The 23,142-nt window shown below is 57.5% G+C and overlaps 1 protein-coding gene, 1 long non-coding RNA gene and 1 pseudogene across 9 annotated transcripts in view; all 3 read right to left on the reverse strand.

Annotated features, from left to right (window-relative positions):
- The window catches only part of PDXK (pyridoxal kinase), a 47,479-nt gene that overhangs the window by 12,129 nt on the left and 12,208 nt on the right, over window positions 1-23,142 (reverse strand). For 3 of the 7 annotated variants that reach the window (XR_013414814.1, XM_077995632.1, XM_077995631.1), the window contains exons 2-6: window positions 19,215-19,269; window positions 9,409-9,513; window positions 7,542-7,625; window positions 3,516-3,562; window positions 522-607 (exon numbers count right to left, since the gene is read on the reverse strand). Coding sequence is in view for 6 of the 7 variants with exons in the window: in XM_077995632.1 (XP_077851758.1) it covers window positions 522-607; window positions 3,516-3,562; window positions 7,542-7,625; window positions 9,409-9,513; window positions 19,215-19,269 (377 nt within the window). In the remaining variant the exon portion in view is untranslated. Of the gene's footprint in view, window positions 1-521; window positions 608-3,515; window positions 3,563-7,541; window positions 7,626-9,408; window positions 9,514-9,609; window positions 9,647-19,214; window positions 19,313-19,631; window positions 19,757-23,142 lie in introns of those variants that run through there. The other 4 variants (XM_028845290.2, XM_077995633.1, XM_077995630.1 and 1 more) reach the window with 4 other exon arrangements.
- On the reverse strand, window positions 4,292-5,199 carry LOC114676793 (protein chibby homolog 1 pseudogene; annotated as a pseudogene). Its single transcript, XR_003727851.2, has one exon. The product of XR_003727851.2 is annotated as a protein chibby homolog 1 pseudogene (transcript).
- LOC100429886 (uncharacterized) lies at window positions 13,242-13,946 on the reverse strand. The gene has a single exon (XR_013414837.1). It is a non-coding gene; the product is annotated as an uncharacterized LOC100429886 (long non-coding RNA).

Consider the following 23,142-nt stretch of genomic DNA (forward strand, 5'->3'; position numbering starts at 1 on the left):
ACTTCTCCAACCCAGGCACCCCCACCACATCCTGCTCTAGTATCAAGGGGCACTCGCCCCGCGGCAGGACCTTCCTGAGGACCCCTTTGTAAGCAGAACAGGCAGCCCGAGGGCAGAATGGAGACCCTTCTGGCACGTTCTCTGCAGCTCTCCCTGGGGAAAGACTGGTAGCATTTGCCATTTAAAATGACTTACTCTGCTGGGAACCCTGGTTCACGCCTGCAATCTCAGCACTTTGGAAGGCTGAGGTGGGTGGATCACCTGAAGTTAGGAGTTCAAGACCAGCCTGGCCAACATGATGAAACCCCATCTCTACTAAAAATACAAAAATTAGCCGGGCGTGGTGGCTCACGCCTGTATCCAGCTACTTGGGAGGCTGAGGCAGGAGAATCGCCTGAACCCTGGAGACAGCAGTTGCAGTGAGCTGAGATTGTGCCACTGCACTCCTGCTTGGGCAACAAGAGTGAGATCCGTCTTGAAAAATGAAGTAAAATAAAATAAAATAAAATAAAATGACTTACTCGGCCTCAAACTGGTTGGGCGTGATAATGTCTGCAACCGGCACCACTTTTTCTTTGTAGACGGGAAGGAGGTCCTCCGGGACATACTGGCGAACAAACGAGACGGGGGAGAGGCTGAGTCACTGGGAGGGAAGCATGACAGGGGCGCGGAGGGAAGCCCACCACAGAGTGCTCCCTAAAAAGCCCCCTGAAGTCCAGGCTCAGGGGCCAGGCCAACTGACTGTAGAGACAAGCTGTTCCCACCACAGGGGCAGCACGTGGCTGAGGCACACTAGCGCGGGCAACCCTAAGTGCTCCAAGGGGCCGAGGGAGGACTCAGGCCGCACAGTGGGTCCCTGCAGAGGGTCTGGGAGGAGGAGGTAAAGGAGAGAGGGAGGGAGGGAGGAGGGAGACGAGAAAAGGGAAACCTGACAGGTGGATGGAGCGGCCCTGGTCATCTGGGGAGGGCTGAGGGGTGCTGGCCATGCCCATCTGCGACTGGGAGCCCAACCCGCCAGCTCTTCCTGGCTGAGTCAATGCACCCTTCATCTACTTGTTTTTGTCTAAGTTGTCTAACAAACAATTCAACACGTGATTTTTTTGTTTTGTTTTTTAAGACAGAATTTCGCTCTTGTTGCCCAGGCTGGAGTGCAATGGCGTGGTCTTGGGTCACTGCAACCTCCACCTCCTGGGTTCAAGTGATTCTCCTGCCTCAGCCTCCCGAGTAGCTAGGATTACAGGCGCCCACCACCACGCCTGGCTAACTTTTTTGTATTTTCTTTAGTAGAGATGGGGTTTCACCATGTTGGCCAGGCTGGTCTCGAACTCCTGACCGCAGGTGATCCACCTGCCTCAGCCTCCCAAAGTGCTGGGATTACAGGCCTGAGCCACCGTGCCAGGCAACACAGAGTTTTCTTTAGTGATCAAATTTAAGCTGGAGCCAGTGTGAAGCTCTGGAAGAATTTCACAGGCTTTACGGAACACTTCACCAGTCCCTGCTGGCTGAGTGACCTGAGTTTCCAATCCCTTCACTTCGCTCCCGGAAACCGCCCTTGGAAATCAGAGGCCCCGCAGGAGGCACCTCTGCACCGGGTGCTCAGAGCACGCAAGGTGGTCACGCACCGGCCGCTGCTTCAGACATGGCTTAGGAGGCACTAAGGATGGGTGGGTGGCACCTGGATGTCCCAGATCCATGGGCCAGGAAATGGAAGGAAAGCTCTTTAGAGCCCCATTTTGGGTAGGGAGGCCCAAGCACATCCCTTTAACCTCACGGAAACGGGACAGACGGGGTGACCACCCATCTGAGATAGGAGCTCGTGTTCAGGCCACTCTCGTTCAGGAAAACGAATGTGATCAAAATCAAGGGGCCAGATCCCATCGCTGCACTGAACCAGACAGTGGCCCCAACTCTTCGTGATCCAAACACGAGTGTCTGCTGAGGGTCGGCAGAGCCCACGCCAGGGAGCACCATGAAGGGAAGGCAGAGAGCTGCAAGCCGGGGTCCTGCAGGACGGGTGCAGGGCAGGGAACCTTCCAGAGAACAAGCATGGGAGAAAGTGGACAGACAGACGCTGAGCAGCCCAGCCCGCCCCACCTGGTTAGAGGCCCAACAACAGATATCCTGACTTCAACCACTGACCCAGCGGGGCAGGCAGGGCGCAGGCCCAGGCGTGCCCTGTGCCAGTGAAGAAGCCCGCTATGCTCAGTGAACATACAGCAAGCAAACAGACACACTAGACACAACAACAAAGAAGGCGGATACTGAAATCGCCTGGGCACTGAATGGCTGCGTTAAAAACCCACAGGCAGGATCACCTTTGGGTTCCTTCCGCCTCTAAATTCTAGGTTTCTGGACTGGTCACAGTGGATCTGTTCTCCATCCACTTGATCCGATGTCCAGGCCTGTGGGCTGCAGCTGCTGCTGTTACTATACAGCTCACAGGCTCAGTGGTTTCTAGATTTCCTTTGTTTTTTGAGATGGGGTCTTGCTCTGTGGAGTAAGTGTAGTGGTGCGATCTCAGCTCACTGCAGCCTCCACCTCCTGGGCTCGAGTGATCCTCCCACCTCAGCCTCCCAAGCAGCTGGGACTATAGGTGGGTATCCCCACACCCAGCTCATTGTTTTGTATTTTGATTACAGATGGTAGCGTTTCCCCATGTTGCCCAGGCTGGTCTCGAACTCCTGGGCTCAAGTCAGCCACCCACCCTGGCCTCCCAAAGTGCTGGGATTACAGGCGTGAGCCACTGCACCCAGCCTGGTTTCTACATTTTTAAACGGTTAGGGGGAAAAAGTCAAAAAAAAAGAATGATATTTTGTGACACATGAAAATTATAGAAAATTCAAATTTCAGTGTCCACAAATGAAATTTTATTAGAAAATAGTCATGCATGGCTGGGCATGGTGGCTCATGCCTGTAATCCTAGCACTTTGGGAGGCCAAGGCAGGTGGATCACTTGAGGCTAGGAGTTCGAGACCAGCCTGGACAACATGGTGAAATCGTATCTAGTAAAAATGCACAAATTAGCTGGGTGTGGTGGTGCACACCTGTAATTCCAGTTATTTGGGAGACTGAGGCATGAGAATTGCCTGAGCCCAGGAGGCAGAGGTTGCAGTGAGCTGAGATTGTGGCACTGCACTCCAGCCTGGGTGACCGAGTGAGACTCTGTCTCAATAAGAAAAGAAAGAGAAGAAAAAGAAGAAGAAAAAGAAAGGAGAGGAGAGGAGAAGAGGTCATCCTGTTTGTACACCTCTTACCTGTGGCTGCTTCTGTGCTCTAATGCAAACAGCTGTGGCAGAGCCGTGCGGCCGGCAAAGGCGTAAATATTTATCTACTATCGGGCACTTTACAGAAAACACGTGGGTCCCCTTTTTCCTTCCTAACAAGGTTTGTCTTTTTACCCCTGGACAGAGAAGTACCACCAAGTTAGACACTTAAGAGACGTGGGCCTGTCTTCTGGCTGGATAGGAATAGCTCCATTCACCACGTTTTTAAATCACACACATGAGATTACTCACCATCGAGCCTTCGCCATCCCACTTGTCACCCAAGACTGGATCACACACTGCAGAGACACAAGGACATCTTATCAGCAAAGGCTACAGCTGATGAGTAAGAAACCCTCAACATTTCTTTCTTATTTTTTAGACAGGGTCTTGCTCTGTTGTCTAGGCTGGAGTGCAGTGGTACAATCATGGCTCACTGCAGTCTCGATCTTCTAGGCTCAGGGGATCCTCCTGCCTCACCCTCCCAAGTGGCTGAGACCACAGGCATGCACCAGCACACCCAGCTAACTTTTTTTTTTTTTTTTTAACATCATTTAATAAAAATAGTAGTGCAAACACGAAAGTAGCATAAAAATATAGTGTTGCTGTGGAAGGCTGGTGCTTGCTGCTGAGAAGCTGAAGCCAGAGGAGGCCAGGTGTGAGGAAGGAGGATTCTTTAAAGGCAAGGAGAGAGGCCTGCCTTTAAGAGCCGAGAGCGCCACTCATCCATGACCCCCAACACGGAGCTCTGCAGAACTGCTGCCAAACCCCAAACCCCAATGTAAGGGGGTGAGAGAATGAACTCCAGCCACTTCTCCCAACAGGGCCCAACAGAGCTATTCTGGGACATGTATGTTTGCAATCTTGTGTGTGGAGAGCACCCAAAGGCTCATCAGCAGCCTCAGGCCTCCATGCGGTCTGGTTTTCAGACTGGCATCCGCAGGCAGTGCATCTGAAGCACCTTCTAGTTACTGTCCCCATCTGGAATCTTGGTTTTCTCCATTCCATGTCACCTTCTACTGCCAACCCAAGGGTGCCAGTGCCTGTGGGTCCCATTATATGATACTCTCTCCCAGGACCGAATCCACCAGTCTGGGCAAAAAAAAAAAAAAAGCACTTAGCTACATCCTACTCCCCAATAAATGTCTCTGGGGTGTTCATTTTCTCTTCCGGCTAATCCTCAGTTCATCCAGTTCCTTCTCCATTAAGTGGGATTCGGCAGCGGACTCGAAAGCATGTCTAACAGGATGTCCACTTTCAGCCGCTAGAGATTGTTCTCTTCCTCCAACTGCTGGTTCCGCCTGCGAAGGCGCTGAACCTCCCTCCGGTCCACACCGCCACTAACCCCTGTCTCTGCTATCCACTGGCCATTTTCAAACTTCAGGCTTTGCCCTGCCAGGTTCATAGTGGGGGATCCATATTCCAAGCCCAGCTCCACCTCCCGGGCTGACCGATCCAAAGAATGCAGGTTGGAGAGAGATGCCGACTTCCGAGGAGGTGTCTTCTTCGGACTGAACGTATTCCCAAAGAAAGGCATCTTTGGCCTGATGAAAGCAAAGCCAACGCTCCCTTCTCCTTTTAAGTCAGATCTAATAATCCACAAACAGCTCGGCTGAGATCCTGGGATTCTGGGGCATCCGCGTGCACTTGAGGTACAAGCCGTTCCCTTGGCCGATGGCGACCTTCTTTCTAGTGAAACTCCGGGGGGCGAGCGTGCTCGGCACAAAGGAAGTGAAGGGGGAGCACCTGGCTTCCAATGATCACTCTGCTGCTCACCCACAGTGCGACCCCAGCAATTATCCTCCTTGGGCTTCGGCTTCTGACGCGTCCCAGAAGCCAGGGTCCAAGCGCTCCCCGAAACCCCCTATCAGGGACTCTGTAGTACAGATATACCTTGACCCACCCGCCTCCTGCCGCCAGCCCGCCACGCGCATGCGCCCACCCAGCTAACTTTTAAATGATTTGTATAGATGGGTTCTCACCATGTTTCCGAGGCTGGTTTTGAATTCCTAGGCTTAAGCGATTCTCCCACCTTGGCCTCCCAAAGTGCTCGGAATACAAGCGTAAACAACCACATTTGGTTTTTTTCTTTCTTTTTTTTTTTTTTTAAGCTGCCAAGTGGAAGTAGATATCTTCTCTTTTTTAATTTAACTTTTTAATGTGGTAAAAAATATATACCATAATCTTTGCCAGTTTAAGCATATTTAGGTGTACAATTCAGGGGCATTAAGCGCATTCTTGCTATTGTATAACTACGACCACTCTCCACCTCCAAAACATTTTACCTTCCCAAACCGAAACTGTCCTCATTAAACACTCGCTCCCCATTTCCCCTGCCCTAGGCCCTGGTAATATCTAGTCTGCTTTTTTTTTTTTTTTGAGACAGAGTCTCATTCTGTCACCCAAACTGGAGTGCAGTGGCATGATCTCGGCTCACTGCAACCTCTGCCTCCCAGGTTCAAGCAATTCTCCTGCCTCAGCCTCCAAAGTAGCTGAGATTACAGGTGCACGCCACCAGACCTGGCTAATTTTTGTATTTTTAGTAGAGATGGGGTTTCACCATGTTGGCCAGGCTGGTCTTGAACTCCTGACCTCAGGTGATCCACCTGCCTCGGCCTCCCAAAGTGCTGGGATTACAGGCGTGAGCCACCGCGCCAGGCCTTAGTCTGCTTTCTACCTCGATGAATTGGCCTATCATGGATATTTCACATAATGGAATCATGTAACAGTTGTCCTTTGGTGTCTGGCTACTTTCACTGAGCATCATGTCCTCAAGTGTCATCCACACTGCAGCGTGTGTCAGAATTTCCTTCCTTTTCCAGACTGAGTAATACTCCACTGTATGCACGGACATTTTCTTTGTCAGCCATCAATGGACACAGCCTGTATCCACCTTTGGTCACTGGGAACAATGCTGCTACAGACGTGGGAATACGCACATCCGTCTGAGGCTATTTCGGATCTATGCACAGGGCGGAATTGCTGGTCATGTGGTGTCCGTGTTCCGCTTGTTGGGGAACTGCCAACGTGTTTTCCACTGTGGCCACACCCTTTGATACTCCCAGCAGCTGTGTGGAGGGTTTCTGCATCCTCGCCCACACTTGCTATTTTCCGTGTGTTTGATGACAGTCATCCTAATTGCTGTGAGGTGTCATTCATCACTGTTTGTCACCCAAGCAGGTGCAGTGGCTCCCTTCCTCTTCCTGGCCTCGAGCACACACAATCCGGGCCTTGTACATCTGTCCCGACAAGCGCTTTCCCTTTGGGCAACAGTACACAGCGTGGCAAACCATGTGCTGGGCCAGGCCTGCCCTCCGGCCACCTGGGAGACCTGGGCCCCAGAGAGAGCCTCTCTGCAAGGTTGGGTGACGCTGCCCCTTCTCCCAGGCAGCACTGCCTGGCCTCTAAGGAAAGATCGATCTAGGCAGACGCCCCAAAGATTTAGCCACTCCCTAGCCTGGCCCAGCCTGGGTAGGACCCTGTCCTCCCCCACTCCCTAGGCCTGGACCTACCTGGGGTGTGGCCCTCCCCTCCCCTACTCCCTAACCTGGCCCTGCCTGGGTGTGGCCCCGCCCCTCCCTTCTCCAACTCCCTAACCTGGTCCTGCCTGGGTGTGACCCCGCCCCTCCCTTCTCCAACTTCCTAGCCTGGCCCTGCCTGGGTGTGACCCCGCCCCTCCCTTCTCTAACTTCCTAGCCTGGCCCTGCCTGGGTGTGGCCCCGCCCCTCCCTTCTCCAACTCCCTAGCCTGGCCCTGCCTGGGTGTGGCCCCGCCCCTCCCTTCTCCAACTCCCTCGCCTGGCCCTGCCTGGGTGTGGCCCCGCCCCTCCCTTCTCCAACTCCCTCGCCTGGCCCCGCCTGGGTGTGGCCCCGCCCCTCCTCACTCTCCAGCCTGGCCCTGCCTGGGTGTGGCCCCTTGCCCCGCCTGGGTGTGGCCCGTTGCCCCCTCCGCCTTTAGGGTCAGTGGAGTCACACAACAGTGCTGCCTGGGCCCCAGGCCTTCACACAGCAGCCCTGCTATATGAGCACACTGACACCCCTTCCTGTCTCACACCAGCCACACAAGACACCAAGGTCACCTGCAAACGCTTCTAGCCCAGTGGACTTCAGCAGGCCCACATCTTCAGAGGCCTGGCAGACATAGCTCACTGCCCGGAGAGGCGGGGCATGGAGGGGTGCAGAGGAGGAAGGAGGCTAAGACGTCCCTTCCCGGGCTCCCACGCCAGCCCTACCCTGTGTGGGGCCACACAGCCAGACCCGAGGGTGGGCCCCTGCCTACCGTATACCAGCCTGGGGTTCTGCTGTTTCAGCTCCCGCACAATGTCCACCACCATGGCCAGGAACGACTTGTCCCTCGTATAACCTTGAGGGGGAGAACCCAGGTTACTCTCAGAAAACAGGAGACTCACCACGATCAACCGTGGCACAAAGAAAGAGAAGCACCATCAGACCCTGCATAGGGGTGGCGGGGGAGGGAGGCGGGTGCAGGCGACGTGTCTCCACAGGACTCAGGGTTGGGGGGAGGGAGGTGGGTGCAGGCAAGGTGTCCCCACAGGGCTCGGGGTTGGGGGGACGGAGGCGGGTGCAGGCGAGGTGTCTCCACAGGGCTCGGGGTTGGGGGGAGGGAGGCGGGTGCAGGCGAGGTGTCCCCACAGGGCTCGGGGCTGGGGGAGGGAGATGGTGCAGGCGAGGTGTCCCCACAGGGCTCAGGGCTGGGGGAGGGAGATGGTGCAGGCGAGGTGTCCCCACAGGGCTCGGGGGCTGAGGGGAGGGAGGCGGGTGCAGGCGAGGTGTCCCCACAGTGCTCAGGGCTGGGGGAGGGAGATGGTGCAGGCGAGGTGTCCCCACAGGGCTGGGGGGAGGGAGATGGGTGCAGGCGAGGTGTCCCCACAGTCCAAAGATACCGAGGGCAGACCCTGAAGCATTTCCCAACAGAAACGCCGTGCTTCACAGGAACGAGCCCATGGGCGAGAGGCAAAGGAGTAATCTTTCCTTTGTTTATATTCCTACTTTCAGTAACAAGCATATGACACTTTAATTTAGTCTTATTTATTTTGACACAGGGTGTCATTCTGTCCCCTAGTCCAGAGTGCAGTGGTTCAATCACAGCTCACTGCAGCCTTGAACTCCCAGGCTCAAGCTCCCACCTCAGTTTCCCGAGTAGCTGGGACTATGCCCAGCTAATTAATTTTTAAAAAAATTTTTATAGAGACAGGGTCTCACTATATTGCTTAGGCTGGTTTTGAACTCCTGGCCTCAAGCGAGCTTCCCTACTAGTCTTCCTGAAGTGCTGGAACTATAGGTTTGAGCCCCTGTGCCTGGCCTTATATATGACCTTTAGACATGTAGAGAGGCTGGGCACCGTGGCTCACACCTGTAATTCTAACACTTTGGGAGGTTAAGTGTTTCCCTTAACTGTTTAAAAATGTAGAAACTAGGCTGGGTGCAGTGACTCATGCCTGTACATCCCAACACTTTGGGAGGCCAGGGTGGGTGGCTGGCTTGAGCCCAGGAGTTCAAGACCAGCCTGGGCAACATGGCAAAACCCTGTCTCTACAAAAAAAAAAAAAAAAAAAAAAAAAAAAGCTGGGCGTGGTGGTGCGTGCCTTTACTCCCAGCTACCTAGGAGGTTGCGGCAGGAGAATCACCTGAGCCCGGGAGGTTGAGGCTGCAGTGAGCTATGACTAGGCCAGTGCACTCCAACCTGGGCCACAGAGTAACACCCTGTCTCAAAAATAGTAATAATAAGAATTATTACAATAATAAACATGTATAGAAATACAATTTTTTGTTTAATCAGAAAGTTGACAAAAGATGCCAGTGTACCAGGTAGCAGCCCGTCACCTGAGTGTCCCACCCACCTGTCCTGCCCCGGTCAGCATTCCCAACACCCTGCCTGCACCCTCCCCTGGGCACCGGAACCCCAGTGTGGCCACAGGAGTGGGGGTGACTTGGCACAGCCAGGACAGTCATTGTCCAGGCAGGCACGGCATGGCCAGGACCCCCCAGGCTACCGGGGGTGTGATGGTGGCTTGGGCATGCCGAGGCCCTCTTTGAAGGAGCAGGGACCCGAGATGGGCCCAGGGTGGGGGTGCTCTGGACCTCCCCAAGCCCACCCTGGCTGAAGCGGGGTCTGTAGCACCCACCTGTGAGCACGTAGTCATATTTATTCACGTTGTTCAGCTTCAGGCCTTCGTACAACTCCTGCAGCTCATCTGAATTCAGCACTTGGCCCTTCCAGTGGGCATAGCCTAGAGGCAGAGGAAACCATGGGGGCTCAGACACAAGGGGGCCGGCCGTGGGGTCGCGGGCCTCCCTCAACACCCGCCCACTCTCCCTGAGGCTGCCGGGTGGACGGCTCCTCCCCATGGACTGGCACAAGGCCAGCAGGAGATCACCAGGCACAGTGTTTGGCAGGTCCCGACAGCTGTCCAGACCGGACACCTCAAGCCCCCGTGAGCCCCCTGACCCTACACTGTCAGGGATTGTTACTATGGCCTCAGTGGCCCCCACCCTCCCACTGCCAGTTCCTGTGGGAGCTGCGTCCCAGGTACAGGCAGGGTGTGCGGAGACACACGGCAGCTCACGGCTGTGTTGTTCCCCCATTGCTGTCCAGAATGCCCCGGCTACAATCTCCCCACAACGCCACAGCCTCTTGTTTCCCAGAGTCTCCTGCATGAGCTCCCAGCTATTCAGGCCGGGGTGCTCGGCCACCGGCCACTGTCACCCAGACACCCTGGCAGGTAAGGCTCGTTAGGTCCCCACTCCAACAAGCTTATTAAGGTGCAATTAGAGCCAATCTTAGATCAACTCCTGAGCAAGAGACAAATGTGAATGAGAAAGAGGCCTCAGCCCAGGTGTATACAACCTGCCCTTGGCCCGATGGGTAGCCAGGGTGAAGTGTCCACTCCAGGCAGACAGGCATATCAAGGCGTGAGGACAGATGCATCGGCTTCCTGCAGGCAGGACCACCAGTCCCCTGGGAGCCCTTCCTGCACTGTGGGACCCGACCACAGCTCCAGTTCAAAGCATGCTCAGGGCGCAGCCATCCACACAGGGTGGGGTCCACCGTGGACACCCCACATTTGCCCATGAGAAACGCCTCACATCGAGGGGCTCCTGGCCTCCTCCCACGTGCATCATCCTCTAACGCATGCCTTTTTCAGCAAATAAGGAAAATTCTGACGTATGGATTCCTACAACAGCAAAGTCCAAGTATCACGCACTGGTAGGTCACGGCCAGCTCTGAGCCCATGCGCCATGCTCTGTGGCTAAGATCCCCTGAATTCCCACACCAGAGGACGGCTCCATGGCTCCTGCCCCTGAGGGCCCTCCTGCGTACCAGTCACTGGCTCCTACTGGCAGGGACGCCTTTGGCTTTCCCCAGGAGCCGTCGTACGGGAGCACGTGTGGCGCAAAAGTACTGAGACTGCCATCAGAAGCAATGCTCCAGGCACGGTGCGGCGTCTGGGGTGTGCATCTGGGGGCGCCTGCCCTGTGCTCTGCCCGGGACACCAGAGTAGACGCACTGAGGGGTGGGTCTGCCAGAGACCAAGCCCCTGATGGACTCCGGGTTAACAGTCACTGCGGGTCAGGAGGGGCAGGGGGTATCCACCGTGGGCAAGGTCTGCCTCACACAGCAGCCTGCCCCTCCGGTACAGGGTGTGTCCTGGGGAGGCTTCTGCCAGGCCGGGGCGGGGTTGGGGATGAGGGGTAGGAAGAGGGAGGCGAGCAATGGTCCCTCCTGGTCCTTTCTGCCCTCGGATTCTGAGTATCTTTCCAAGCAGGATGGGACTCACCACCGCTGCACATGTGCTCCTTTCCTGGGGAGGTGACATGGCCTGGCTGTGTCCCCACCCAAATCTCATCTTGAATTGTGGTTCCCATAATCCCCATATGTTGTGGGCGGGACCTAGCAGGAGGTCATTCAACCATGGTGGCGGTTCCCCCATCCTGTTCCCATGATAGGGACTGAATTGTCACAAAAGCTGATGGTTTTAAGGGGCTTTGAAAACCCTGGGCCCCTCACTCAGCACTTCTCCTTTCTGCTGCCATGTGAAGAAGGACGTGTTTGCTTCCACTTCTGCCATGACTGTAAGTTTCCTAAGGCCTCCCCAGCCCCTGCTGAACTGTGAGTCCATTAAACCCTTTTCCTTTATAAATGACCCAGTCTCAGGTACACCTTTATTAGTGTTGGGGACCAGCCTCAACACCACCCGTAGGGTACCCAAAGTCCAGTGGTGACAAAGGAATGAGAAGAGTTCATAAAGGTGGGGCTGGCCACAGTGGCTCATGCCTGTAATCCCAGCACTTTGGGAGGCCGAGGCGGGCGGTTCATGAGGTCAAGAGATCGAGACCATCCTGGCTAACACGGTGAAACCCCGTCTCTACTAAAAATACAAAAAATTAGCCGGATGTGGTGGCAGGTGCCTGTAGTCCCAGCTACTTGGGAGGCTGAGGCAGGAGAATGGCATGAACCTGGTGGGTGGAGCTTGCAGTGAGCGGAGATCACGCCACTGCACTCCAGCCTGGGAAACAGAGCGAGATTCCGTCTCAAAAAAAAAAAAAAAGAAAGGAAGAGTTCATAAAGGTGGGAGTCAGGAGGCCAGTTGCAAAATGGAGGCTGCGAAAAGCACCGAGGTCTGGTGTCCACACTATTTATTGAGTACAATCACTTAGATCTAAGAAGCAGACGTTCAGGGCGAAACGGTGAAAGGGAGGCAGTAGTCACAGGCGTAATCTATAGCAACAGCGGTTTAAAGGAATCTCCTTTGTGCTCAAACAGCGTATCTTTAACTTATCAGAGAGTTAGTGGGCGTGGCTTAACCAGCAGCCTGCACATCTGTCCACATTCCAGCGCTTTCTCCTTGAACACCGTGTTTACAGAAAAGAGAGAGGGTCTCGGCCGGGCGCGGTGGCTCAAGCCTGTAATCCCAGCACTTTGGGAGGCCAAGACAGGCGGATCACGAGGTCAGGAGATCGAGACCATCCTGGCTAACACAATGAAACCCCGTCTCCACTAAAAATACAAAAAAATTAGCCGGGCGTGGTGGCGGCGCCTGTAGTCCCAGCTACTCGGGAGGCTGAGGCAGGAGAATGGCGGGAACCCGGGAGGCGGAGCTTGCAGTGAGCCGAGATCGCGCCACTGCACTCCAGCCTGGGCGACAGAGCGAGACTCCGCCTCAAAAAAAAAAAAAAAAAAAAAAGAGAGAGGGTCTCGATGGGAACATGATGGCAACTAGGAGGCTTTCCTCCTCAGAGGCCTCTTGTGGCTTTCCACAACTTATTGTCCTATATTTTTATGGCCAGTTTATACAGGTGCCCCACAAGCCCTTTTCCCAACAATTAGCAGTGTGAGAATGGACTAATACAGGGTGGCATCGGGAAGGACTGCAACCAGGCGGCTCCAATTCTCCTACTGTCCCGGGCACTGGGTCCAAGGTCAAGGCGTCTCCAAGGCTGGTTCCCGAGGCCTCTCCCCAGGGCTTGCAGACAGCGTCAACTCTCCGTGTCCTCATGGCGCTGTACCTCTGTGTGTGTCTGTGTCCTCATCTTGTCTTCTTACAAGGACACCAATCAGCTTGGATCAGGGCCCACCCAGAGCCCTGATGGCCTCTTTTAACCTGATGACCTCTGTAGGGGCTCCATCTCCAAATCCAGTCCCACTCTGAGGTGCTGGGGTTAAGGCTGCAACATGAGAATTTGGGGGGATGTAATTCAGCCACAACAGCCGTGAGGAAGGGGAGACGTCCAGCACTTGGCCGGGTCTCAGACACAGGCCCCAGGCTCCTCTGAGGCCCAGCTTCCTCTCGAAAGATGGCGCATGGTCTTGCACCTCTCGGTGGCCTCCTGCCCACTGCGGGAGGTGGGATGAGCCCAGAGCCCACAAGAACCTTCTCAAACAGGGGAGTGCACTTGGATCTTGTGTAGAACTCATTCCATTTACAGATGAAAAAACAGAGGCCAAACAAGCGGCTCCTTGGGCAGCCCAAGGAACCTGGTGCTCCTGTCAGACCCCAGCCGGCCAGGGAGTCCGGGCCGTGCCTGGCCCCTCGCTGGTGTCCATCAGCAGGTTCCTGGCCCTGGCCTTCTCCAGTCCTGCAGCTCCTTGCGTTCACACCAGCTGCCCCTTCCCTGCAGCAGGGACCACCAAGCCCAGCAGCAGGTCACCTGTCCCACCCGCTCTGGCTCCACACTCCAAAAGCCAGGAGAGCGCGACCAGTCCACCTGCTGACCTCCAGCTCCGCAGGCTCCTTCCCAATGCCCTCAGGCCAGGAAGCTCAGACAGGAAGCTCCAGGAAATCCTCTCAAAGGGGCCATTGGGCATGCTGGCCTCAAGGCAGAGGCTCTGCCAAGCCTGGCTGCCCTGGGCTTGGGAGACACAGCTCAGAGTGTGGAAAAATGAATGGGGGTGTGGTGTGGCCTCAAGGAACAGGGGCCCAGTCGGAGGAAGGTGCAGAAGTGTGAGCAGCAGCCCTGAGGCGGCGAGGTCTGCACCAGGTGGGCTCTGCAGGCACTTGGGGGCTCGGCTTTCCCATCCCCCAGCCTGATGGGCGTCACGGAACCAATGACGCAGCTTATGTGGAACACTCGTGTCCCCGCCGGGAGTCTGGCTTTGTGGTCCATCCCAGGCAGAAGCTGCCCATGTGACCACCCCAGTAACAAACCTGGGCAGGAGGGGGGCGTGGTGGCGCACACCTGTAGTCCCAGCCACTCGGGAGGTGGAGGCAAAAAGATGGCTTCAGCCCAGGAGGTCAAGGCTGTGGTGAGCTGGCTGCACCACTGCACGTCAGCCTGGATGACAGAGACCTTGTCTCTACAAAAGAAAAAAGAAAAGACTGGGCGCGGAGTCTCACGCCTGTAATCCCAGCACCTTGGGAGGCTGAGAGGGCAGGATCGCTTGAGCCCAGGGAGTGCAAGACCACCCTGAGCAACATAGTGAGACTCCGTCTCTATGACAAATACGAAAATTAGCTGGGTGTGGTGGTGCACACCTGTAGACCCAGCCACTTAAGAGGGTGAGGTGGGAGGACCTCTTGAGCTCAGGAAGTCAAGGCTGCAGTGAGCCACGATCGCACAACTGCACTCCAGCCTGGATGACACAGCGAGACCTTGTCGCACAAAAAAAAAAAAAAAAAAAAAAAAACAGAAAAAAAGAAAACCCTGGGCAGAGTCGTGAATGAGCTCCCTGGCAGCATCACCCCAGCTCCCTGCCAAATGAATTGCAGCCTGTGTGACCCCACCTCCAACTCCTAGGTGCGCACTGGAGAACTGAAAACATGTGTCCCCCCAAAATGTCTAGACACACGTTCACGGCAGCAAGACTCGCAACAGCCACAAAGTGGAAACAACCCGAGTGTCCGCAGGGCTGCCTGTGGCTGAGCTCACGTGGCTGGTCACACAGGGCGTGAGCTGCGTCCTGGGCACGCACGATGGGCCACGTGGCAGGAGGAACAGGACAACGTGGCCCCCCAGACAGCCCGGGGAGCGCAGCCCTGGAGCCAGGGTGCCCGGAGCAGAACAGCCCCTACGATGCGTGAGGCCCATGGCGCGTGCAGAAGTCTTTCTTTGTGCACGATCAGGCCTAGTAAAATGCTTCCTGGAGGTGAGTTTGCTGAAACATAAGCACCTCTAGCCATTAGACAGAGGGTGGGGGGAACAAAAAGGAAAAACAACAACAAAAAAACTCAAAAAACAAAGAGCGCCTCCAGCTCCGTCGAGGTCTGTGGAATAGACAGTGTCATCGTGAGCACTGTACTCACAGTGGGCAGCACGGGAGCCCAGAGTGGCTGGGGGGCTGCGTGGAGGAGGCCGAGTCCCCTGTCCTACCACCAGCTCCTGTGGCACCCAGGGCAGGCGCACGATGCACCAGCCTCACTCCCCAGCAGCACAGCGTGGCAGGGGTGAGGGAAGGGGAGCAGGCAGAAGGGCCCCAGTGCAGGGGAGAGTGACGCCTGCCCTCCCTCCGTAGGGAGTTGCCCCTGAGCCACAGAGACGGCGTTAGTGAAGCTACGCGGGGGCCTCCTGATCAGGCCGCACAGACAGCTGACCCCGAGAGTGTAGGTACAGGGTGCCGGGAGCCAGCCCACAGCCACAGATGGAGCTGGCTAAGGGGTCCTAAACCAGCAGGCCCCCCATGGCATCTGGAGGAGGCTGGAGCGGGGGCTCCCAGGAACCAGAGGCCGGACCCTGTGGGAAGGGACGCCCCCAGGCCGTTCATCTGGTTCTGCAACTGTGGAGGCTCCCAAGCACCTGGGGTCCTGTCCTCATCCCAGCCCTCTGAGGGCAGGCCAGAGACCCCTTGTGTGTCTCGGGAACCTCGGGTCAGCCAGCCCACCTCCCACTGAGAAGCTTCCACCAAGCCTGGAAGGCATCACCAAAGCCCAGGGCGCTCCCCGCATCCTGGAATCCACGCAAGGGCAGCCAGGTCTGTGAGGATGTTGAACCAGCACTTGCGGAGCACAGCACGGTCCCCAGAAACACACTCAACACCCTGCTTCCGTGTCCAAGCCAGCCAGCTCACTCGCTGAAAAACAAATCCTAAAGGAGGGCGGCGAGAGCAGCCAGGAAGAACATGTGGGTTCAGGGAGGCTCCTGGAGGGCCTGAGTCTTCGGGGACGTCTCCAAATCTCACAGCACCCAGTGTGCCCAGCAAGCAAAGGCAGGAAAGGGTTCCAGCGAGAGCTGGAGCCTGTCCCTCTGCACCACCAAGAGCTGGAGTCTGTCTGTCTGCACCGCCAAGAGCTGGAGTCTGTCCGTCTGCACTGGCCGAGAAACCCTTTCCTCTCACTTAGCATGTGTCACGCCTGCCTCAAGAGAAACCACAGCACTTCTTCCTGCTCCCAAAGGTAGGGGCCAGGCCCTCCCACATATCCCATTGATGCTCTGCCAGGCTGTTTCTGGGACGTTCTGTGCTCCCAAGGTTCCGCCTGGGTTCAGAGAAATTTCAGGGGAAGCGAGGTGGGGTTTCAAAGAACAGAACAGCTTTGTTCTCCTGCCGACTAAGCCGTATAGGGACCACAGAGAGGAGGGAGGACTCCACGCACCTTCACCTCCAGGCCATAGGGCTGGGGGCATGGAAAGCATGGCCTGTGAGGGGCTTCTGAGGCCGGCCACCCTCAGTCCCCTGAGCCAGCAAACTCCTCAGCGTCCCAGTGCGTGGAGACAGATGCACACACAGGCCCCGCAGCACTGCTGTTAACAGAGAAAACCCAGAACCACCTACACATCCCCCAGCACAACCACCCCACGGGGCACCCTCCTCAGCTCCAGGAGGCAGGAACAGGCACCGCGCAGGCAGGCGACAGCAGGAGTCACAACGCTGTGCTCTGAGTCAGGCCTTGGTCCAAGCACTTTACGCAATTTACCTATTCAACTCTGGCAACCTCAGGGCAGCTGTTAGGATTGCCCTCCTGTTTTACAGAGAAGGAAACTGAAGCACTGAGAGGTTCTGCCACTGGCACTGGGTCACGCAGCCCCAAAGCAGCCAAGCTGAGTCAATACATCCCCACTCAGAGGTGAGGCCACCCAGGCCTACGCCCTGATGTGCTGTGCAGGCTCTGCCGAGCCACGCCCGGGACTCCAGGTCCCTGTCCACATGAAAGCCCCATGCCTCACACCCGCACTCCGCCCCTTCCCTCACACCCACACTCCGCCCCGTCCCTCACTCCCACACTCCGCCCCGCCCCTCACACCCGCACTCCGCCCCTTCCCTCACACCCGCACTCCGCCCCGCCCCTCACACCCACACTCCGCCCCGCCCCTCACACCCGCACTCCGCCCCGTTCCTCACACCCACACTACGCCCCGTCCCTCACTCCCACACTCCGCCCCGACCCTCACTCCCGCACTCCGCCCCGTCCCTCACACCCGCACTCCGCCCCGCATCTCACACCCGCACTCCGGCCCGCCCCTCACACCCGCACTCCGCCCCGCCCCTCACACCCGCACTCCGCCCCGCGCCTCACACCCACACTCCGCCCCGCGCCTCACACCCACACTCCGCCCCGCGCCTCACACCCACACTCCGCCCCGCCCCTCACTCCCCCACTCCGCCCCGCCCCTCACACCCGCACTCCGCCCCGCGCCTCACACCCGCACTCCGCCCCGCGTCTCACACCCGCACTCCGCCCCGCCCCTCACTCCCCCACTCCGCCCCGCCCCTCACACCCGCACTCCGCCCCGCGCCTCACACCCACACTCCGCCCCGCCCCTCACACCCGCACTCCGCCCCGTCCCTCACACCCGCACTCCGCCCCGCGTCTCACACCCGCACTCCGGCCCGCCCCTCACACCCGCACTCCGCCCCGCGTCTCACACCCGCACTCCGCCCCGCGTCTCACACCCGCACTCCGCCCTGCGTCTCACACCCACACTCCGGCCCGCCCCTCACACCCGCACTCCGCCCCGCGTCTCACACCCGCACTCCGGCCCGCCCCTCACTCCCGCACTCCGGCCCGCCCCTCACACCCGCACTCCGCCCCGCGTCTCACACCCGCACTCCGGCCCGCCCCTCACTCCCGCACTCCGCCAGCGCCTCACTCCCGCACTCCGCCCCGTCCCTCACACCCGCACTCCGCCCCGTCCCTCACACCCGCACTCCGGCCCGCCCCTCACACCCGCACTCCGCCCCGTCCCTCACACCCGCACTCTGCCCGGCGTCTCACACCCGCACTCCGGCCCGCCCCTCACACCCGCACTCCGCCCCGCGCCTCACACCCGCACTCCGCCCCGTCCCTCACACCCGCACTCCGGCCCGCCCCTCACACCCGCACTCCGCCCCGCCCCTCACACCCGCACTCCGCCCCGCGCCTCACACCCACACTCCGCCCCGCCCCTCACTCCCCCACTCCGGCCCGCCCCTCACACCCGCACTCCGCCCCGTCCCTCACACCCGCACTCCGCCCCGCGTCTCACACCCGCACTCCGGCCCGCCCCTCACACCCGCACTCCGCCCCGCGTCTCACACCCGCACTCCGCCCCGCGTCTCACACCCGCACTCCGCCCTGCGTCTCACACCCACACTCCGGCCCGCCCCTCACACCCGCACTCCGCCCCGCGTCTCACACCCGCACTCCGGCCCGCCCCTCACTCCCGCACTCCGCCCCGCGTCTCACACCCGCACTCCGCCCCGCGTCTCACACCCGCACTCCGCCCCGCGTCTCACACCCGCACTCCGGCCCGCCCCTCACTCCCGCACTCCGGCCCGCCCCTCACACCCGCACTCCGCCCCGCGTCTCACACCCGCACTCCGGCCCGCCCCTCACTCCCGCACTCCGGCCCGCCCCTCACACCCGCACTCCGCCCCGTCCCTCACACCCGCACTCTGCCCCGCGTCTCACACCCGCACTCCGGCCCGCCCCTCACACCCGCACTCCGCCCCGCGCCTCACACCCGCACTCCGCCCCGTCCCTCACACCCGCACTCCGGCCCGCCCCTCACACCCGCACTCCGCCCCGCCCCTCACACCCGCACTCCGCCCCGCCCCTCACACCCATACTCCGGCCCGCCCCTCACACCCGCACTCCGCCCCGCGCCTCACACCCTCACTCCGCCCCGTCCCTCACACCCGCACTCCGCCCCGCCCCTCACACCCGCACTCCGCCCCGCGTCTCACACCCGCACTCCGCCCCGCGTCTCACACCCGCACTCCGCCCCGCGTCTCACACCCGCACCCCGCCCTGCGTCTCACACCCGCACTCCGCCCCGTCCCTCACACCCGCACTCCGCCCCGCGTCTCACACCCTCACTCCGCCCCGCGTCTCACACCCACACTCCGGCCCGCCCCTCACACCCGCACTCCGGCCCGCCCCTCACTCCCGCACTCCGCCCCGCGTCTCACACCCGCACTCCGCCCCGAGTCTCACACCCACACTCTGCCCCGTCCCTCACTCCGGCCCGTCCCTCACTCCCACACTCTGCTCTGTGCCGGCTGCTGGAGCCAACACCTTACCTGTGTGGTTTGAAAACTGGACAGAGTTTACCGCGTCGATCTCAAATCCCAAAACCTGCAAGACAGAGAAGGAACAGGTAGGCATAAGAGAGCCAGGTCTGGGGTTCCACGAACCCCAGCAGGCGCTGACTCAGAAGAGGGGAGTAAATGAGCCCCGGCCGGCATGGGGCCCCCAGGTGCAGGCCGGAGGGCCGACGTGTCAGACCAGGAGGCTCTCCCCAAGTCACAGGTGACATTGGCACGTCCAGGGCCTCGAATGTCTGGAGCTGGGTTTCCCTCTCTGGGGAGCAACCAGCGCGGGAGGGCATCGCCCGGCCCACAGCACCTCCATGGAGAAGCACTTCGTGTATCATTCCAGAAATCGCACCCAACAAAAGCCCTCAGTAAGACTAATAAACTAAACAATAAAACGAATACCCGTCTGTCCAGACACTGAACAGAGGCTGCGAGGCCGTCTCTGCTGCGAAAACGTGGGCGTCTACCCCACCCCTTGGAGGAAGCCAGGCCAAGGGCCCCGTGGGCAGCACACATGGCTGAAAAGCCTGAGTGAGAGACAGGGAGTGGGTTCGTGAGGACAGAGAGGGAGGGAAAGGGTGAGGGTTCCAGACAAATGGAGAGGGAGGACAGAACCCACGGAGCGGTGGCCTCCTTCCCATATCTCCAGGGGCCAAGACCGGCCTCCACTAGTTTGGGGGGCCATCCCCACCCTCTCCCGTGCACCAGGAATGCCCCAAACCCTTTCTTCCTGCTGCATCTGGACAGCCAATCACCCTTGAGTTCCACCTTCACGTTCAAAGCCAGTGTGTCAGCACTAGGAGAGCGGCTGTTTCCAGGGAGGGGCTTCTGGGGCTTCTCAAATTTGTTTCTTCACTGGGTGGGGTTTGCTTTGTGATAATGAGTTGAGCTATCTGCTTAGGATTTGTATTCACCAAGGTCTTTCTCTGAAGTTGGCATTATCACTAAACTAAGGAAACACGTTAACAGTCTTACTAATCTAAAAAGTTAAAATTAGCACTTTGCGGCCAGGTGCAGTGGCTCATGCCTGTAATCCCAGGACTTTAGGAGGCCGAGGTAGGAGTACAGCTTGAGGTCAGGAGTTCAAGACCAGCCTGGGCAACGTGGCAAAAACCCTGTCTCTAAAAAAAATAGGGAAATTAGCCGGGCATGGTGGCACATGCCTGTAGTCCCAGCTACTCGGAAGGCTGAGGTGGGAGGATCACTGAGCCCAGGAGGTGGAGGCTGCAGTGAGCCGTGATGGCACCACTGCACTCTAGCCTGGGTAACAGAGTGAGGCCCTATCTCAAAAAACATAAAAATAAACATAAAAAATAAAATTGGCACTTTGCAAATGCACTAGCCCAAATCCACAGCCTCTATATACAGATGGCTTGCAGTATTTCCAATCCTTTAAAATTCTAACCGACTGTGAGGAAACAGATATTAAGCAACGATGACACAAATCCTGAAAATCCTGCCAAAATATTCTGCTCCACTGCTTCTGGGTGTGTAGATAATTAATCCTTTGGGGCTGGCAAACGTATCCGAGAATGAAGTCGCTATTTTCTGCTTTTAAATGAGAGCACGAGCGAGCTGAGCCTCTGGGCTGGCGTCTCCACTTCACACACCCCATCAAAATCAGCCTATTCATCAGCATTGCAAGCTGGTCTGGATGCTTCCAGAGTCTACCCATCCAACTTCATGTGCAAGACAAAGCCAGACTCAGAAGACGACAATGCATGGCGGGGCGGGGTGCCGAGGTCCAGGACAGGAGCCTGGGACCCCAGAGAAAGGGGTCTCCCGCTGTTACACTCGTCCTTCAGCTGGAACCCATCCCTCTGTGCGGACCGTGCCTCTGGAACTGGCATCTCTGTAGAGCAGTGGCGCCCTCCCAGGCACCGCCAGGAGGTACCAAGAGTGGGAAACTGAAGCCTGCGAAGAGAATGGGCTTCTGCCAGCAGCACTCTTCTTCCCCGGGGGCTCTTCTCCCCGCAGGGGCAGCGGTAGTGACCGTCCCTTCCCATAGCAGCAGCAGAATCCACTTTGGGGCTTTCCCACCACCGGCAGAATTCCTCATCACATGCCCCCACAGACCGCCAACACCCGCCAGCTGGCAGATACCCGCCTTCCCAGCTCCAAGTTCTAAAGAGCCCAGCAATTCTCTCGTATCCCAGGGTCAGCTGTGTGGAGCCGATGCTGGCAGGGTCTCCTCCACGACACCTGTGTTCCCTTTTTGCCTTCTCTGTTTTCTCAATACCTGGCTGAACAACAGCCTCCACAATTGTTGCTCTGGTTTCTGTTTCTGGACTGGACCCTGCCTGATACACCTCATCTTTCCCCACCTCCCAGGGAGCCAAGGACAGACTGGTTCTTGGCCCAAGGTTCAGCACAGCAGGCAGCTGGGCTCTCCACAACGCTCCCCTCCCGCCCGGAGCGTGGGCCCCAGTTCCGTCTCCTCCACAGACATCACAGGAAGCACCTTCAACAGGGACAGGCCGGTGCTCTGTGAGCAGCCCTGCTGACTGATGGGACCAGCTTGGGATCCCCGTTAGGGACAGCATCGCTGGTCTGTGTATGTGAATCACCTTATTTTACAGTAAACCCTGTCCCTACAATGGCCTATGGGGCTCTTCGGTGTCAGAATTCTAATAATGACCTTCAGGGGCCCCGCTCACCCTCAGGCAACCCCCTGAATGTAGGTGAAACCTGTCAGTGTAATGAGATCTCTCTTCATGAGGATCTTCTTATCCAGGAGAGTCTAAGTGAATGACATGAGCCCTTCAAAAGCAGGGTTTTCTCAGGCTGATGGGCAGAAGGAAAGATCAGAGACTGGAAGTTAAAGAAGGACTCAACGACTGTTGCTGGCTTTGAAGATGGATTGGGTCACATGATTGCCAGATGCAATAGTGTAGGTCAGCTTTACATACACTCATTATTAAAAACAGTCATGTGGCCAGGCACGGTGGCTCACACCTGTGATTGCAGCACTTTGAGAGGCCGAGACTAGAGGACTGATCACTTAAGGCCAGGAGTTCAAGACTAGCCTGAGCAACATAGCATGATTCCATCTCTATTTAAAAAAAAAATTGAGTCATAAAGCTTACAATTATGTAAATTATATTATTATTATTTTTTGAGACAGGGTCTCACTCTGTCACCCAGGCTGGAGTGCAGTGGCACAGTCATAGCTCACTACAGCCTTGAATTCCTGGGATCAAGGGATCCACCATCTTCAGCCTCCTGAGTAGCTAGGACTACAGGTGCGTGCTGCCACACCTGGCTCATTTTTATATTTTTTTGTTGAGACAGAGTCTCACTATGTTGCCCAGGCTGGTCCTGAACTCCTAAGCTCAATTAATTATCCTCCCTTGGCTTCCCAAAGTGCTGGGACTACAGGTACCAGCCACTGCACCCAGACTACATAAATTATATTAAAAGCAAACAATATTCTAGCCTCACTACTTCCTAGTTTACTAGCAATTTACCCCATCTGTTGTCTACTGAGCTCTTGGTGTCTGTTGAGTCTACAGTGAGGAACGCTACATGATGGCGGCTGCTGCGCAGCTCTTTCCTAAGCAGGCTGGTAGCTTACCTTCAGCCATAGTGGCAGTGTTCACACCACGGAGTTTGGCAATACATACTCTAAATCAGACACGAGGGCTGGGCACGGTAGCCCACACCTGTAATCCCAGCAGAACATACTCTAAATCAGACATGAGGGCCGGGCTCACGCCTGTAATCCCAGCAGAACATACTTTAAATCAGACATGAGGGCCGGGCTCACGCCTGTAATCCCAGCAGAACATACTCTAAATCAGATATGAGGGCCAGGCACGGTGGCTCACACCTGCAGTCCCAGCAGAACATACTCTACATCAGGTATGTGGGCCAGGCACGGTGGCTCACACCTGCAGTCCCAGCACTTTGGGAG

This window comes from Macaca mulatta, chromosome 3 (genome assembly GCF_049350105.2).
Source record: "Macaca mulatta isolate MMU2019108-1 chromosome 3, T2T-MMU8v2.0, whole genome shotgun sequence".
In the NCBI taxonomy this organism is placed as follows: domain Eukaryota; kingdom Metazoa; phylum Chordata; class Mammalia; order Primates; family Cercopithecidae; genus Macaca; species Macaca mulatta.